Here is a 15,703-nt window from a genome sequence, read left to right as displayed (position 1 = left end):
CGGCAGTGCAGCCCCGGAGCCTGGGAGGCAGGCCTGTGGCTCTGTGAGGAGCATCCCGGGCGACCTGGAGCCTCCCCAACCCCAAATAACACCCACCCAAGACCCACTTCTTGTCCCTTCCCAGGCTCAGGAGCAGGGGCTGGGGGTGGGCAGGGGACAGACGTGTACCCTCACCAGACCCCACCCCCAGCTCCATTTAGTAATAAATCCTTTCTTACAGCCAGCTATGGAGGTTCCTTTTCGGGCCAGTCTCCACTGTGTAGCTGTCTAAAACAACTTCTTTACTTTTACCTAATCGCTTTTGGAATTTCCTGAGGCAGGAACTGGGCTCTGTTGCATGAGGCTTACCAGAGAAGAGTGGCTCACATTTGATTCTCAAATACATTTTGTTGTGGAGAATGGAGGTCACATAGCTGCGTCCCCTGGGTGCTGTCTGGAGGGACACGCTCCCTGATGCTCCAGCCCCAGGCTCACCTTGAAAGTCACCTAAAATGATGATCATATGGGACTGTTTAAAAATGCTGAGTCCTTATAAGTGTCCTAATGCTGAAAATTGAAGATAACACACATAGATGGGTGTTGGGCAGCACAAATATTGAATAATATCCCCCAAATTGAGAAGAAACTTTAAGACCGAAAACAAAGCAGGCAACCCCATAAAGTACAATTATGAAGTGCGTTGTGGGTAACTTAGCTACAGGCAGACGAGTATCCGGAGGCATTTATTTGCAGCTAAACTCTGTGCTGCTGAAAGGGGTACAGGGGGATTTACAGGGGCCAAAGCTAAAATTAGAATCTGACAACCAAGGGAGATGCTCGGTGGCACTGACGGGAAATGGGGTTTTTCCCCCCCTTGGGGATCTCATGACCATTAACCATCTGTGCCAGCAGAAGGCATTCTTCCAGTGTTCATATCAGATGAAGGCAAGGGTACATATGGAGCTTACCTGGCGGGGGTGCATTCCTTGTGAGTGGGCTAAAGCTCAGGCCAGGGACGGGGGGCGGGGGGGGACCGCGGGCCCGAGATGGAGCTGACAACGTGGGGTCAGTGTGGTTCTGATGCACAGTGGGTCATCACGAAGGAGGACACTTGCTAAAATTAAGTTTTGAGGTTAAAGAAATGACAGATTCCTCGTCAGTTCTGTTCTGTGTTCTGGGGTCCGATGTTGGGCGCAGGCCGTGGGGCCGTCTGGGCCCTACGGCAGCACAGGCATGTCCAGCTGTGCTGCGGCTCTGAGGGTCCCAACCGTTGTCTGGAGAGGTCCCTACTCCATCCAAGCCAGAGGAGATGGCCCACCGTGACATCTGTCTTCAGGTGGTGGGGCAGGATGGGTGTATGGGCATCAAGAAAAGGGGCAGGGGGCAGAGCTGGAGGCCAGAGAGGGAGGACGTGCAGACAGCCGGGCTGGCATAAAAAGGCAAGATGAGTGGGCGTGACTGGTAATTATAAACTGGCTCACGAGGGTAGGGGTGCAGCTGGTGGGGGTGTGGGTGCACCAGGGGCCTGGAGTGAGCATGCCTAACAAAGATATTGGGCAGCAAGAAATGGGGCCCAAATGGTGCAGGGAAGCCTCCAGAAGGTGTGATGGTTGCCCTGCCCCCGTCTTCAAAACACAGCGTGACTCAGGTTGTCTCTGGGACCCCAGGCTGACAGAACCATCCAATCAAATTGCAGCTCCTTCTGCCAGCAGAATGCCCAGCGAGTAACCGCAGGTCCTGGTATTGGGACCCTTTATATCTTTGGGGCATGTGCCCCAAATCTCCAGACAGACGAGGGGGTCCAGCGGCTGGTCCATCCTCTGTGCCTGGACTTTGTGCTACTCCACTGCCCGCAGCGCCTGTCTCTGTCCTCGCCTCAGCCCGTCAGGAAAGGAATAAAGTGAGACATCATTCCAGAGTCAAGAAGAAGATATGAAAATTCTGTGCCAATACATTTGATAAAATGCACAGCTTTCTGGAAAACACAACTTACTGAAACTGTAAGTTTAAAAAAGTTTTAAATTTGTAAAAATTTACAAATTTCATCTGTAGTTTAAAATTTTCCCACCAAGAAATCGAAAGGCTCAGATGACCTCATTAGTAAATCCTTCTGATCACTAGTAAAATATTAATGGCAATTTTATACACATTCCAGAGAATAGGAAACCTGTGTTTGGAAGCCAGAATAGCCTTGTTGCAAAAAACCCCAAGAACTAAATTTTGAGAAAGGAACAATTTTCAGTCCAGTATGTTTCATGAACATAGATGAAAAGATCTTAAACGAGATATTAGCCAAATCAATCACTGTCTAAGGCAGATAATTGTGAGAACAATGGCTTAATCACATAGGAAACCTCAGCCCCAGGTTGCCGGGCACAGAGCTGTTCTGGTGAGTATACAACAGAGTAGGATCCAGCAACTGAAGACAGAACGTCACATGGTGTAGAATTCAGGGCTGAGTCCGTTGAGTTAGGCGTCATGTTTAATTCAGGGAAAAACGAGATTCAGATGAAATATTAATTTTGCACGGGTAAGGAAGAGGCAGATCCACGACAGATACTCTTTTCTTCTAGTCTGGCTTTAATCTGCTGCAAGACTCAGATTTGCTGACAAGTGCACCTCAGAAGCTTCATTTGTGGTTGGAGGCACCAGCCCTGAGGACCTCATCCAGCGTGGAGCCTGGGGGAAGGAATCCACAAGCCACTCCCCACAGAGGCCAGGCCACGGGTGTCCCTCCAGAGGGAGAAGCAGGTACTACTGTCGACTGCTGATGGATGACTGATTTGCAATCCCTTCTTCCTGGATGATGAGTTCTAGAACCTGCTTGGGGGGTGTGTGTGTGTGCTCTCAAGGGGAAGGGGAGGGACTTCCCTGGTGGCACAGTGGTTAAGAATCCGCCTGCCAATGCAGAGGACACGGGTTCGAGCCCTGGTCCGGGAAGATCCCACATGCCGCGGAGCAACTAAGCCTGTGCACCACAACTACTGAGCCTGTGTGCCATAACTACTCAGCCCGTGTGCCACAACTACTGAAGCCCGCGCGCCTAGAGCCCGTGCTCCGCCACAAGAGAAGCCACCGCAATGAGAAGCCCATGCACTGCAATGAAGAGTAGCCCCCGCTCGCCGCAACTGGAGAAAGCCCGCGCGCAGCAACGAAGACCCAAAGCAGCCAAAAGTAAATTAATTAATTAATTAATTTTTTAGAAAAAGAGGAAGGGGAAGCAGGTTTGGGGTTTGGTCAGGAGTGGGGAAACTGCTTCCTGTGGGGGGAGGTGGTACCCGAGGCTGGTAAAGCTGAGGGGCAGCGAGGCAGTGGTGTGATGTTGAGTGTCAACAGCTGGCTCTCTGAGTGAACGGAACCCCGACTGGTAGTGTTTGCCAATTTTCACAGTGTAAATAATCCTACTCTGGCTGATCTAAAGACACCACTGTGATGTGTACCTTCTGCTTCTCAGAAAAGACAACTCCCTCTTCCCCCTGAGCTCACTGTTGCACACAATGAATGACTTTCAGGTCAGTGGCCTGCAGCTCTTCAGTGTAGTTGTGGCTTCGGCTATCTATGCCTTTTTTCACTAAGGTGGTACTATATGCTATCCATAATTTCCATTGACCATATTTGGCATGCATGATGCCCAATTATCTGAGGAGGACATGCCAAGCGTTCTATTTTTTCGGGTTTTGTTTTTTTTTTGCGGTACGCGGGCCTCTCACTGTTGTGGCCTCTCCCATTGCGGAGCACAGGCTCCGGACGTGCAGACCCAGCGGCCATGGCTCACGGGCCCAGCCGCTCCGCGGCATGTGGGATCTTCCCGGACCGGGGCACGAACCCGTGTCCCCTGCATCGGCAGGTGGACTCTCAACCACTGCACCACCAGGGAAGCCCCTGTTCTATTGTTTTATTTCCGAAAATGGGTCTCACCACTGGGATATAAATTGGGATCTGGAAAAATCTTATGCCATTGGCAACATTTGTCTCTCCTCGTGTTTCCAGAAAGGGATTTTCACGCCTCTGAGGAAGTACAGAAGGTCTCTCCACCCTCTTTGCCCCCTGCTCACCTGGACTCACAGTATTTGTGAGTTTGGAGGAGGCGCTGAGTACGCTGAGCAGACCCCACCCGGTCTCTCCGGGGCAACCTGTCCTTAGGTCCTTCTTTCCTTCACAGAAGACACCTGTGGCTTTCCAGTTCACCAGTGGCTGGCAGGTGCAAAGTATTGGGCAACCCACATGGCCCCAGATCTAGATCACTCCTCCAATTCAGAGTTATTCTTAATAAAGCTGATATTTTCACGTCTGTGTGTCTGACTTCTGTGTGTGTCTCTCAGTGAATTACAAACTTTGGATGGGAGGAGAGCAGTGTGAACTGCCCTTTCACAAGCCCCCACATCTGTTGTTCTGTTCACTTCCTGCATAAGTAAGTGTATGTGTCAGCTTGGGTATCTTTGCTCTTTTTACTTCATCCCACCACCTCCAGAGAATGGTGCCAAAACTACAATCATTTGCACGCAGAATCTGCAGGATGCAGCATCTAACCTTCCCCCAAACCTACCAACCAGCCTGTGACAGGCTTATCTCCACTCGGCCTGAAAACCTGCAACACGGAATTTATTATTTTTTAAAGAGGCTTAAACCCCAAGGATAAAGGGAACATAAAAAGAGTTGAAAGCAGGAACTTTTCTGGTGGTCCAGTGGTTGACTCCATGCTTCCACTGCAAGGGGCGCAGGTTTGGTCCCTGGTCGGGGAACAGGGATCCCACGTGCCTCTCCCTTCGGCCGGGGGCGGGGTGGGGGCTGGGGAGAGAGTTGAAAGCAGGAGAGGTCCACACCATGTTAGAAGAGCAAGGATGTGCTGATGGGCATTGCCTGAGCCGAGCGAACAGGACGGGAGCGTAAGTTCCTGCAGCAGAGCAGAGGAGAGGGCTCGGGGTTGGGGGACCCAGGGACCTAGTGTGGGGGGGATGAGGAGTGAGGCTGATAACAGGAGGGCTGGATAAACTGAGTGGAGAGCAGTGAGACGTCAGGACCCCCCCAAACCCTGCACGGACACTCGCCCCAGCCTGAGATGGAAGAGAAAGCGGCTCTGCGCTTGCAGGTGGTGGCACAGGTGAAGGACTCGAGTGAAGATGGCCTTCACGGGAAAGCCGCACGCCCAACACTGAGACCACGACCTCCCCCTTCCACGGCTCGGCTCCTGAGCGGAGAGCACCCTCGCCCGTCGCGCCCGGCAGGAGAGCGCAGGATTCTCCGTGGACAAACCGGCCCACGCAGGGAAGCCGGCTGCAGTGGGAGCGCCGCGTCCCCGGGGAACGTGCGGGCAGCCCTTCCCTCTGGCGGCAGCGCTCGGAACTGCACCGCCAACTCGCGTTCTTTCCTCCCGGAACTGTTGCGCCGCGGCCGGGGCCGCTGTGTGTGTGGACCTGGGGACACCCCCAGTCATGAGCGCCCTGTGGGCTACCAGTCTAATGAGGAGACAGACAACACTTTGATGGAAAACAATTACTGCTGTGAAGGGAGCAAAGGTCTCAGGGAGGTGATAAGGGAGGGACCGGCTGAAGACCAGGGACGTTTGATGTGGTTTGAAGGATGGCCTCTGGGTTCCGGAGGCTGACCTTTGTCCCCAGGGCTACCCAGGCTGGGGAGCAGAGGTTTTAGCCGGGCTCCCCATTCTGGTCTCCTCCTCCTCCTCGTCCCAGGCTGTGAGTGCTGGGCTGTGGGGCCCCTGGTGTTGGGGCCTCTGGGCTGCCGCTGCCCGGGGCCTTGTTCGTCTTCCTCAGAAAGGTTTGAGGGGTTGAGGTCTGGATCCCCGGCTCTGAGCGCTTGGGTCCCGACCAGGGGTTCTGAGCTCAGGTTCCCTCGGGCTGAGCCCCGGGGGAAGGTATGGATGGAAGGTGGCGGCCGGGGGATGCTGGGACCAGCAGGCGCGGTCTGCGTGGCAGGAGCCGTGGGTGGGGCAGCCAGTTCATTGGCACGACGACCTCGCCCTCCCGTGTAGAGACTGGCCTGTGCCTGCAAATTCTGGGGGCAGGGGCAGGGCCCCTTGAAGCCACACGAGGGCCACCCACAAGGGTTCTTCCTCCTCAGGACCTGCCCCCGGGATCCCTGGTTTTACTCACCCACCCGAGTTGGTCCCCAACGAGAGTCCTTCTGCCCGGTGTCCACTGGAGCCAAGAAAAGGAGACTAAAGTTCCGTTCAGAAGCACAGAAGAGCTTTATTCTTTGATTAAAGAATGGAGAGGTGTGAGCTCGGGGTCTAGGGTACCTGCCCTCGCCCAGAAGCCGAAAGGCCAGGGTAGGGGCTGCTTTGTAGGATTCTTGCAGTGGCGGGATGCGGGGAGGGGTGGTCGCAGCTGTGCTGCTCACGGCTCCAGATTGCACTCTTTTACGCGGGGAACTCTGGTCTAAGTGCCAGGTGCCAGGCCTCTGCCCGCGGCACCCTGTGAGCAAGTGAAACTAGACTAAGCACAGAGAGGGGAAAAAAGACTTTATTTTATTACCCAGATTCTATTTTTATTTCCCAGGAATTGTTAATGGGCTTTTGCTGGTGACACTTGTGATGCCGACCCGGGTCCTTGGACCCTTTAATCAACAGAAATTTTTAAGAGGCCGGAAGAGGAATTCCGGCAAAGCTTTCTTGGGATTCGCGCTGCAGCACGAGGGAGTGAAAACAAGTAACCGGTGCCCTTGCGTGCTCTCCAAGGAGGGTGGGCTGCCTCCTGAAATGGGGTGAGGGTGGGGGAGGATCGGTGGGTCTGCCGGGGAGGCGGCGGCTTAGGTGGGCTGCCCACCCCCTTGGTGGTGCAGGGAACATGCCCTGCTTTTGCTCCAGGCGGCTCAGAAGTGGCAGTTGGTTTGCGGCCTTTTTGTATCTCATTGTTCCTAATTTGCCCCGTTTGCGCATGCCTGCAGTTATTTTTAGTCCCTTTTAGTTTCTTTGTATTCTGTTGCTTGAGGAGACCTTTGTCCAGGTGCCAGCCCTGCAGCAGAGGGTCCCAGCCTAGCTCCCTTGAGTCTGGGGAAAGCAGGAGCTGAGTTAAGGGTCTTGGGGAGAGTGTTTTGTTTGCCCAACGCACGGCAAGTCAAACAGTGAGGAGTGAGGTGCACAGCAAAGAAAACGTTTGTTTATTCAGGAGGCCACCAGGTGAGAACAGGAGAACAAACCTCAACCCGCCTCCCTGAAGGGGAGGGGCTCAGGATATTTACGGAATAAAGCTGCCACGTGGGGAGTCACCTGGGGAAAGGTGATTGGAGATGAGAAAACTGTGAGGCAACTGTAATTCTGCGCAGGTTAAGCTAAGCTACAGCTTTCTTCATGGAAGGAGAAGGGCGGCTCCAGCACGTTCTGAGGGTGGAGTTCTCCACCCTCTGACGTCAGAAGGCCACACATCAGCTGCTCGCGCATGCCCACGTGGGGGGGGGGGTCAGTAGTCTCAACCAGTCTTAACCGGCTCAAGCTCGAGCTAGACACTGCCGACTTCAAGTGCCTGAAAAACAACTTGGGCAAACATCTTGTTTAGGCCACTTGGAGGACATGCAAGTTTTTTGTAGCAACAGTTGAAGCAAGCTTGATGCTGACGTCAGTACAGTTCATTATTTATTAAGCAAGTTATAGCTTAATGGATCTGATGACTGCCCTCAGTTTCAAAAGGAGTGGACCCTCTTCTCACTGATGCCATGGACCAGCCCTAAGACAGACGGAGATGGAGGTGAGAGTTCCAGACTCAGGACCTGTGTCCAGGAGACCCCTGTGTCACCCCCAGGTCAGTCTGCCCTGGAGAGAATTCTAGAGCCCCTGGAAAGGATGGACTGGGCTTGGGGCTGAGGATAGTGGCGGTGTCCCTCTGGGAAGCGTGGGGGAGAATTGGGAGCCCAAGGAGGCCCCTCCAGCTGGAGAACATTCACAGTTCAGGAGTAAAGCAGGCTGACCCCATCCAGCCCTGACTCGAGAAGCAGGGTAAGGTCCGGTGTTGGAGGATGGGTGTGAAATGGAGGACAGTGCAGGCACAGACACCTGGCTCGCGTCCTCCCCCAACATAGTCTCTGCTGAGATGTGACTGCTCCCTTCTCAAATGCGGGGTCTCCATTTCCCCATCTGAAAAATGGGAACAGGAGTAGCATCTCCCACAAGAGGGGGCTCCCTATTCCTTTGGGCTGCTATGTTTGTTTCATAAAGTTTTTTTTATTATTATTTATTTATGGCTGTGTTGGGTCTTTGTTGCTGCATGCAGGCTTTCTCTAGTTGTGTTGAGTGGGGGCTACTCTTCATTGCGGTGCACGGGCCTCTCGTTGCGGTGGCTTCTCTTGTTGCGGAGCACGGGCTCTAGGCTCACGGGCTTCAGTAGTTGTGGCTCATGGGCTCTAGAGCGCAGGCTCAGTAGTTGTGGCGCGCGGGCTTAGTTGCTCCGCCGCATGTGGGATCTTCCCGGACCGGGGCTCAAACCCGTGTCCCCTGCATTGGCAGGCTGATTCTTAACCACTGCGGCACCAGGGAAGTCCCGGGCTGCTATGTTTGATAGGAGCGTGGAGCCTGGGCATGTGAAGAAGGGGTGTGCTAACCAGCTTTTATAGATGTTATCATAGATGAGTCGGCATCTTCTGATCACAGGGCCAAACTACTGGCCAAAGGTGTTTTGTGATTTGGCTCTTGTGGGCATACAGGGCACGATGTGTCTCTGGTTTGGGGGAGCAGGGGACGTTGAGTAATGAACCCTATTAATAAATTTCCAGAGCCTTCCTTGGGGGCTTCCTGAGGACCCCTGGAGGAGGTGCCTCCAATCCGCCACCCCCCACCCCATGAATAGCGCAGAGCCCCACCCTCTGGCGGCGAAGTGTGGAGTTGCGTTTTCCCAGCATCTCTCCACCTTGACGCATTTGGCAAAAGCCCTTGCTCTGTCCTCCGGGCTGGGAGGACTGTGCGCCCTCTCTAATCTAATAAAGTCTCTGACCCAAAGGGCTCCACCAGGCAAACGTGAAATTTGAGAGGCCAGTTTGTAGGGACAAGTACCACATTTCATTCCAGAAAGTTACAGCCCCACCAGCTGTGTGTGAGAAACTCCACTGGCCCACTCCAGATTTAGAAACTTAAAAAAATTTTTGCCAATATTTTTGCAAAAGCAAAATATTTTAATTTCTTTGACTTATTGAATCAAGGATGAATTTGAGGGAATGAGCACTTACAGAATGGAAAAATAAGGATCTCTGAAAATCTTTTATAAAAGCAACAAAAACATTGGCAAAAATTGTCAAAATCTATCAATAGTTTTCCAGAACTTTGGAATTTAGCCAAAGGCTTGCAACAATTTGGAGTTTTTTTTTTCAAGAAAATGGCTGAATATCTATGAGAACAGTGAACTTTGGGGCACTTTAACTTGCACTATTTCCATCCCCCTCTCCCCAGCTTTGTGGCGGCCTTGAAAACTGATGGCCACAGAAACACAGTAGCTGTGAAAACCAGCAGCCTGGTTGCCACCGGAGGGGACCAAATGGGTTTGAAGCTCCCGAAAAGCCTCGTCCCTAGAACATTGTCAGTATTTGACCTGTATGGCGAAGCCCTGGAAGGCTCCATTCACAGGAATTGTCTTTATTTGCCCTGATTAAGAGCTCACTCTGAGAGTAAAGGTCTATCCCCTGGGCATTTGTCAGAAACAATCAGTGGCCATTGATTAACATTATAGCTATCTGAGGTGATATCAGTTAGGGCAAACAAGAGGCTGGCCACGAAACTTACAAGGACAATTTCGGGAATGAGAAGCCTGTGTGGGGCTTTGAAAGGATCTGATGTATTTCCCCAGGGATCTAGAAGATCATGCCCATGCATAGGACTGTGCATATGCCCAAGAAAATCCTTAGACAGCTTTAATCGCTCACATCTGGCTGGCCTTGAGCTGCTGAGCAAATAGGGAATGCCAGCTAAGGCAGAGCTGTGGACTGCTGGGGCATTGAAGGTGGTCCTAACACACAGGGCCCCCTTGGTAAAGCCTGGGAGACTTATTGGTTTAAGGCATGTAAGGAAACCTCTGTCCCATCATTAACTGAAAGCTAAAATAACTGAGCAGAGACTTCACACAAAAAGAATAGACTTTAGAGACTTCCCTGGCAGTCCAGTGGTTAGAACTCTGAGCTTCCAAGGCAGGGAGTGTGGGTTCAATCCCTGGTCAGGGAACTAAGATCCTACATGCCATGTGGCACAACAGTTTGGAGTCTTTTTTTTTTTTTTTTTGGCAGTACGCGGGCCTCTCACCGTTGTGGCCTCTCCCGTTGCGGAGCACAGGCTCGGGACGCGCAGGCTCAGCGGCCATGGCTCACGGGCCCAGCCGCTCCGCGGCATGTGGGAGCTTCCCGGACCAGGGCACGAACCCGTGCCCCCTGCATCGGCAGACGGACTCTCAACCACTGCGCCACCAGGGAAGCCCAACAGTTTGGAGGTTTTTGTTTTTTGGTTTTTTTAAAGAAAATGGGAATACAGATTTTATAGAATTAGTCAAAGAAAATCAGCAAATAACAAACAGCACAACAACAAAGGACAAAAACAAACTGAGGAGGGAAAAGGGAATCTGATTACTAGAGGTGTATATTATTTAAAATGTTCAGTTTTATGAAAAAAGAGCGGGGGCGGGGAGACATGCAAAGAAACAGAAAAGTGTGGCTCATACACAGAAAATTAAAAAAGCAGTTCATGGAAACTGGTCCCGAGAAAGCCCAGATGTTGGATTTTCTAGACAAAGAGTTTAAGCCATTAAAAATATGTTCAAATAAGGAAATTACAAAACCTGTGTTGATGGGCTCATAAGATGTAATTTGTATGACAAAAATAGCACAAAGGAGGGGCAGGTGTATTGTAGGAGTGTTTTTGTGTACTGTCGAATTAGGTTGGTAGTAATTCAAGCTAGACTGTTTTAAATTAAGATTTTTTAAAATTTATTTATTTAATTTTGGCTGTGTTGGGTCTCTTGCTGTGCACGGGCTTTCTCTAGTTGGAGCGAGTGGGGACTACTCTTTGTTGCGGTGCTCAGGCTTCTCACTGCGGTGGCTTCTCTTTATGGCGGAGTGCAGGCTCTAGGTGCACAGGCTTCAATAGTTGTGGCACTCGGGCTCAGTAGTTGTGGCTCGCGGGCTCTAGAGCGCAGGCTCAGTAGTTGTGGTGCACGGGCTTAGTTGCTCCGTGGCATGTGGGATCTTCTCGGACTAGGGATCAAACCTGTGTCCCCTGCGTTGGCAGGCAGATTCTTAACTGCTGCACCACCAGGGAAGTCCCTAAATTAAGATGTTATTTGTAAGTTACAAATGGTCCCTGACGTACTATGGTTTGACTTACAATTTTCTGATTTTACGATGGTGTGAAATCAATACATGTTCAGCAGAATTTTGAATTTTGATCTTCTCCCTGTGTAGCAACATGTAGCATGAGACTGGGCTGTGGTGGCGAGCCACAGCTCCAGTCAGCCACACAATTGCAGTCATGATGGTAAGCAACCAATATACACTTACAACCATTCTGGACACATACAACCCTTCTGTTTTTCACTTCCAGAATAGTATTCAATCAATTACATGAGATATTCAGCACTTTATTATAAAAGAGGCTTTGTGTTAGATGATTTTGCCCAACTGTAGGCTAATGTAAGTGTTCTGAGCCCGTTTAAGGTAGGCTAGACTAAGCTATGATGTTCAGTAGGTTGGGCGTATTAAACACATTTTTGACTTGCAATAATTTCAATTTAGGATGGGTTTATCAGGAGTAACCCCATCAAAAAACATCTGTATAACTCAATAGCATTTTGAGTGCCATATGTATCACTGTACTGCAACATTTTTTAAAAAAACAGCTCAGGATATAGTCGTGTTTCCTATTTCCCAAGCGGCTCCAGGGACGTAGTCCTGTTTCCTATATCGCTGGTGGCTCCGGGGATGTGGTCATGCTTACTATATCCCAGTGGCTCCTGTGATATAGATCCAGTCTGTAAAACAAGAAAAGTATATTTTAAATACTTTTAAGACTTAGTGGAGCAAAGATTATTTTGTTATTGATTTAGGTGTCAAAGTATTGTGTTTATTATGTAATGACACCATGGCTATGCTAAATACAATATCATCGACCTTACCGGACTAAACACTCATTGCAGTGTTCCCAATTCACAGGAAGCATAAGTAAGAAAAATTAGAAAGTTTTAAAGAGAATAACTTAACACCAGAATTTCTTCACAAAAATAAAAAGTTAAAATGAGGCTGCAGCTAAACTAAGTTTCTGAGTGGCCGATTTATTCGCCAGGCAAAGAAAACCACTTACTAATGGTGAGTGAATTAAATCCTAATAGAGGCAGCTGAAAAAATATGTACAGAGAAAATAAACACGTTCTAAAACTTTTAGTTTTTTTGGTCTTTGAAAAATTGAGGACATTGATAGCAACATCAATAGTCAATTTTAAGACAAGTGATTTTGAGTGATTTTCCTTGTCTTTTGATGAGTTGACAGTTGTTGCTAATATTGCTCAGTTCATTGATTTGTTTGAAAAGTCAGTGCCAAGTTTGAAATGATTGAGGAATTAGCCTCTATGAATAGCAAGGAGCAACTACAGGTTAGAATATTTTCAAAGAACATGAAGTTCAGAAGAGCCAATGAAGTTCACAGTTGACACTACTGTTTTATAACATATGATAGGTTGAAATATTTTTCAAAAAGTACCTGCTGATAAATAATGCAATTAATAACCGTAGACTTTAATTAGATTATTTGTTTGCTTGTTTTTGATATTGAGTTGTATGAGCTGTCAGTATATTTTGGAAAGTAACTTTTTTTTTTTTTTCTGGTACACGGGCCTCTCACCGTTGTGGCCATTCCCATTGCGGAGCACAGGCTCCAGACGCGCAGGCTCAGCGGCCATAGCTCATGGGCGTAGCCGCTCCGACGCATGTGGGATCTTCCCAGACCGGGGCACGAACCCGTGTCCCCTGCATCGGCAGGCAGACTCTCAACCACTGCGCCACCAGGGAAGCCCGGAAAGTAACTTCTTGATGGTTGTATCTTTTGCAGATATTTTCTCCCAGTCCATGGGTTGTCTTTTCATTTTGTTTATGATGTCCTTTACTGTGCAAAAGCTTTTAAGTTTGATTGTGTCCCATTTGTTGATTTTTGTTTTTGTTTCTTTTGTCTTGGGAGACTTGCTACGATTTATGTCAGAGACTGTTTTGCCTATGTTCTCCTCTAGGAGTTTTATCATGTCATGTCTTATTTTTAGGTCTTTAAACCATTTTGAGTTCATTTTTGTGTATGGTGTGAGGGAGTATTCCGACTTCATTGATTTACGTGAGGCTGTCCAGCTTTCCCAATACCACTTGCTGAGGAGAGTGTCTTTCCTCCATTGTATATTCTTGCCTCTTTTGTTGAAGATTAATTGACCATAGATGTGTGGTTCATTTCTGGGCTCTCTAGTCTGTTCCATTGATCTATATGTCTGTTTTATGTCAATACCATGCTGTTTTGATTACTGTAGTCTTGTAGTACTGTCTGAAGTCTGGGAGGGTTATGCCTCCAGCATAACCTTTTTCCTTTTTCCTCAAGGTTGCTTTGGAAATTCTGAGTCTTTTGTGGTTCCATATAAATTTTAGGAATATTTGTTCTAGTTCTGTGAAAAATGTAATGGGTATTTTGATAGCGATTGCATTAAATCTGTAGATTGCTTTCAGTAGTATGGCCATTTAACAAGAATTAATTAATATTAATTCTTTCAATCCAAGAGATATCTTTCCATTTGTTTGAATCATCTTTAATTTCCTTTATTAGTGTTTTATAGTTCTCAGCATATAAATCTTTTACCTCCTTGGTCAGGTTTATTCCTAGGTGTTCTTTGATGCAATTTTAAATGGGATTGTTTTTTACTTTCTCTTTCTGAGATCTCATTGTTAGTATCAAGAAATGCAACAGATTTCTGTGTAATAATCTTGTATCCTGCTACCTTGTGAATTCATTTATTGGTTCTAATAGTTTTTGTGTGGAGTCTTTAGGGTTTTCTATATAGAGTATCATGTCATCTTCATAAAATGGCAATTTTACCTCTTCCCTTCAAGCTCGAATACCTTTTATTTCTTTTTCTTTTCTGATTGTTGTGGCTAAGACTTCCAATACAATGTTGAATAGAAGTGGTAAGAGAGGATATCCTTGTATTGTTCCAGAATTTAGTGGGAAGGCTTTCAGCTTTTCACTGTTGAGTATTTATTGGCTCTGGGTTTGACTTATATTTTCACAAGCTTTGTACATTTGTCAGGCTAAGCCTTTTTCTGCTCTACAAATATTTTTGCCAACATCAATTGCAACACATCTTAGAAGATTTACTGCAGGTAATGAATTCTTTCAGCTTTTTTACATCCATAAATTTTAAAAAATTTGTCATCTTTTTTGAAAGGTATTTTCACTGGGTACAGATTTTTATGTGTGTGCTTTAAAGATGTTGCTCCACTGTCTTCGGCCTTGCATTGTGTATGACAAGAAGTTGGCTGTCACTCCTATATTTATTACTCTGTGTATCATGTATCTTTTCATTTAGATATTTTTATATTTTCTTTTTTGTCACTGATTTAAAGCTGTTTCATTGTTTTCTTCATATTTCTTGTGCTTGGGGTTTGTTGAGCTTCTTGGATCTGTGGATTTAATTTTTATTACATTTCAAAATTTATTTAGTTCTTTTCTTTTTCTTTTCATTTTGGATAGTTTCTATGGCAGTATCTTCAAGTTCACGAGTCTCTTCTGCATTGTTTAATCTGTTAACATTGTACTTGTTACTAGGACATGGGTGTTTTCTCCTATACAAGTTTCATTTTTCATCTTTTTTTATATATGCCATGTTCCTCCTAAACATGTCCTATCTTTCCTCCAGCTTCATGAACATATGGAATACAGTTACAATAACTGTTGTAACGTCCTTGTCTACTAAATCTATCATCTGTGTTGTTTCTGGATTGGTTCTGATTGATTTTTCACCTCATTATGGATCACATTTTCCTGCTTCTTTGCATACCAGGTAATTTTTTATTGCAGGTAAGGTGTTACAGAAAGATAGCTTGTCCTTATTCTCCACAGCTAAACTCTCAAGTTTTCTGGTGAATCTACAAACCACTGAAATTGTTTTCTCTGATACCACTCATCAATCCAGCTAAAGACAGATTGTTCTGACTTCCTTGCTAATTTACAGCTAATCAGTGTACCTGAAACACAAAAGTGCAAACAAGAATCACTGTTCCAAGACTGTCTGTAGCATTTATTCTTTCCTTTCTGTCTCTATTTTATTTTTCAGGCCATGCCATCTGGCTTGCAGGATCTTAGTTTCCTGACCAAGGATCAAACCCAGGCCCCCAGTGGTGGAAGCTCAGAGTCCTAACCTGGACCACTAGGGAATTCCCCTTTCTCTCTCTTTTATTAAAATTTTGGTAGGTGTTTTTTAGTTACTTAGAAGTCAACCCATGGTTTTGGTCTCCATTGTATACAAGTAAACAGCATGCAGATAGTTAACTATTTGTCTTTAAGTTTTTCTTTGATGTCAGACACAAAAGAATATGTACTTTAGAGTTCAAAGACAAGCAAAACTAATATAACGTGCTAAAAAACAGAATACTGTTTTCCTTTAGGGAAGAGGGAGGGCAGTGGTAGGCAGGGGAATGAGGAAGGTTCTTGGAATTCTGGTAATGTTCTATTTTATCACTTTGTAAAAGTTCACTCAACTCTACCATTATTATTATT

At 47.5% G+C, this 15,703-nt stretch overlaps 1 protein-coding gene across 3 annotated transcripts in view; it reads left to right on the top strand.

Moving 5' to 3' along the window:
• The window catches only part of RBAK (RB associated KRAB zinc finger), a 29,898-nt gene extending 25,628 nt beyond the window's left edge, over positions 1 to 4,270 (top strand). Inside the window, exons 7-8 of one of the 3 annotated variants that reach the window (XR_003436954.1) lie at positions 1,676 to 1,979; positions 2,553 to 2,665. Coding sequence is in view for 2 of the 3 variants with exons in the window: in XM_027125722.1 (XP_026981523.1) it covers positions 2,553 to 2,730; positions 3,970 to 4,055 (264 nt within the window). In the remaining variant the exon portion in view is untranslated. Of the gene's footprint in view, positions 1 to 1,675; positions 1,980 to 2,552; positions 2,731 to 3,969 lie in introns of those variants that run through there. The other 2 variants (XM_027125722.1, XM_027125724.1) reach the window with 2 other exon arrangements.
• The last annotated feature ends 11,433 nt before the right edge of the window (positions 4,271 to 15,703 follow it).

The sequence above is a fragment of the Aethalodelphis obliquidens genome, unplaced genomic scaffold, assembly GCF_003676395.1.
Source record: "Aethalodelphis obliquidens isolate GAN/ISIS:26980383/991018 unplaced genomic scaffold, ASM367639v1 scaffold30, whole genome shotgun sequence".
Taxonomy (NCBI): domain Eukaryota; kingdom Metazoa; phylum Chordata; class Mammalia; order Artiodactyla; family Delphinidae; genus Aethalodelphis; species Aethalodelphis obliquidens.
Note: the sequence above shows the minus strand (reverse complement) of the source record. Positions and strands in the feature narration are given on the sequence as shown.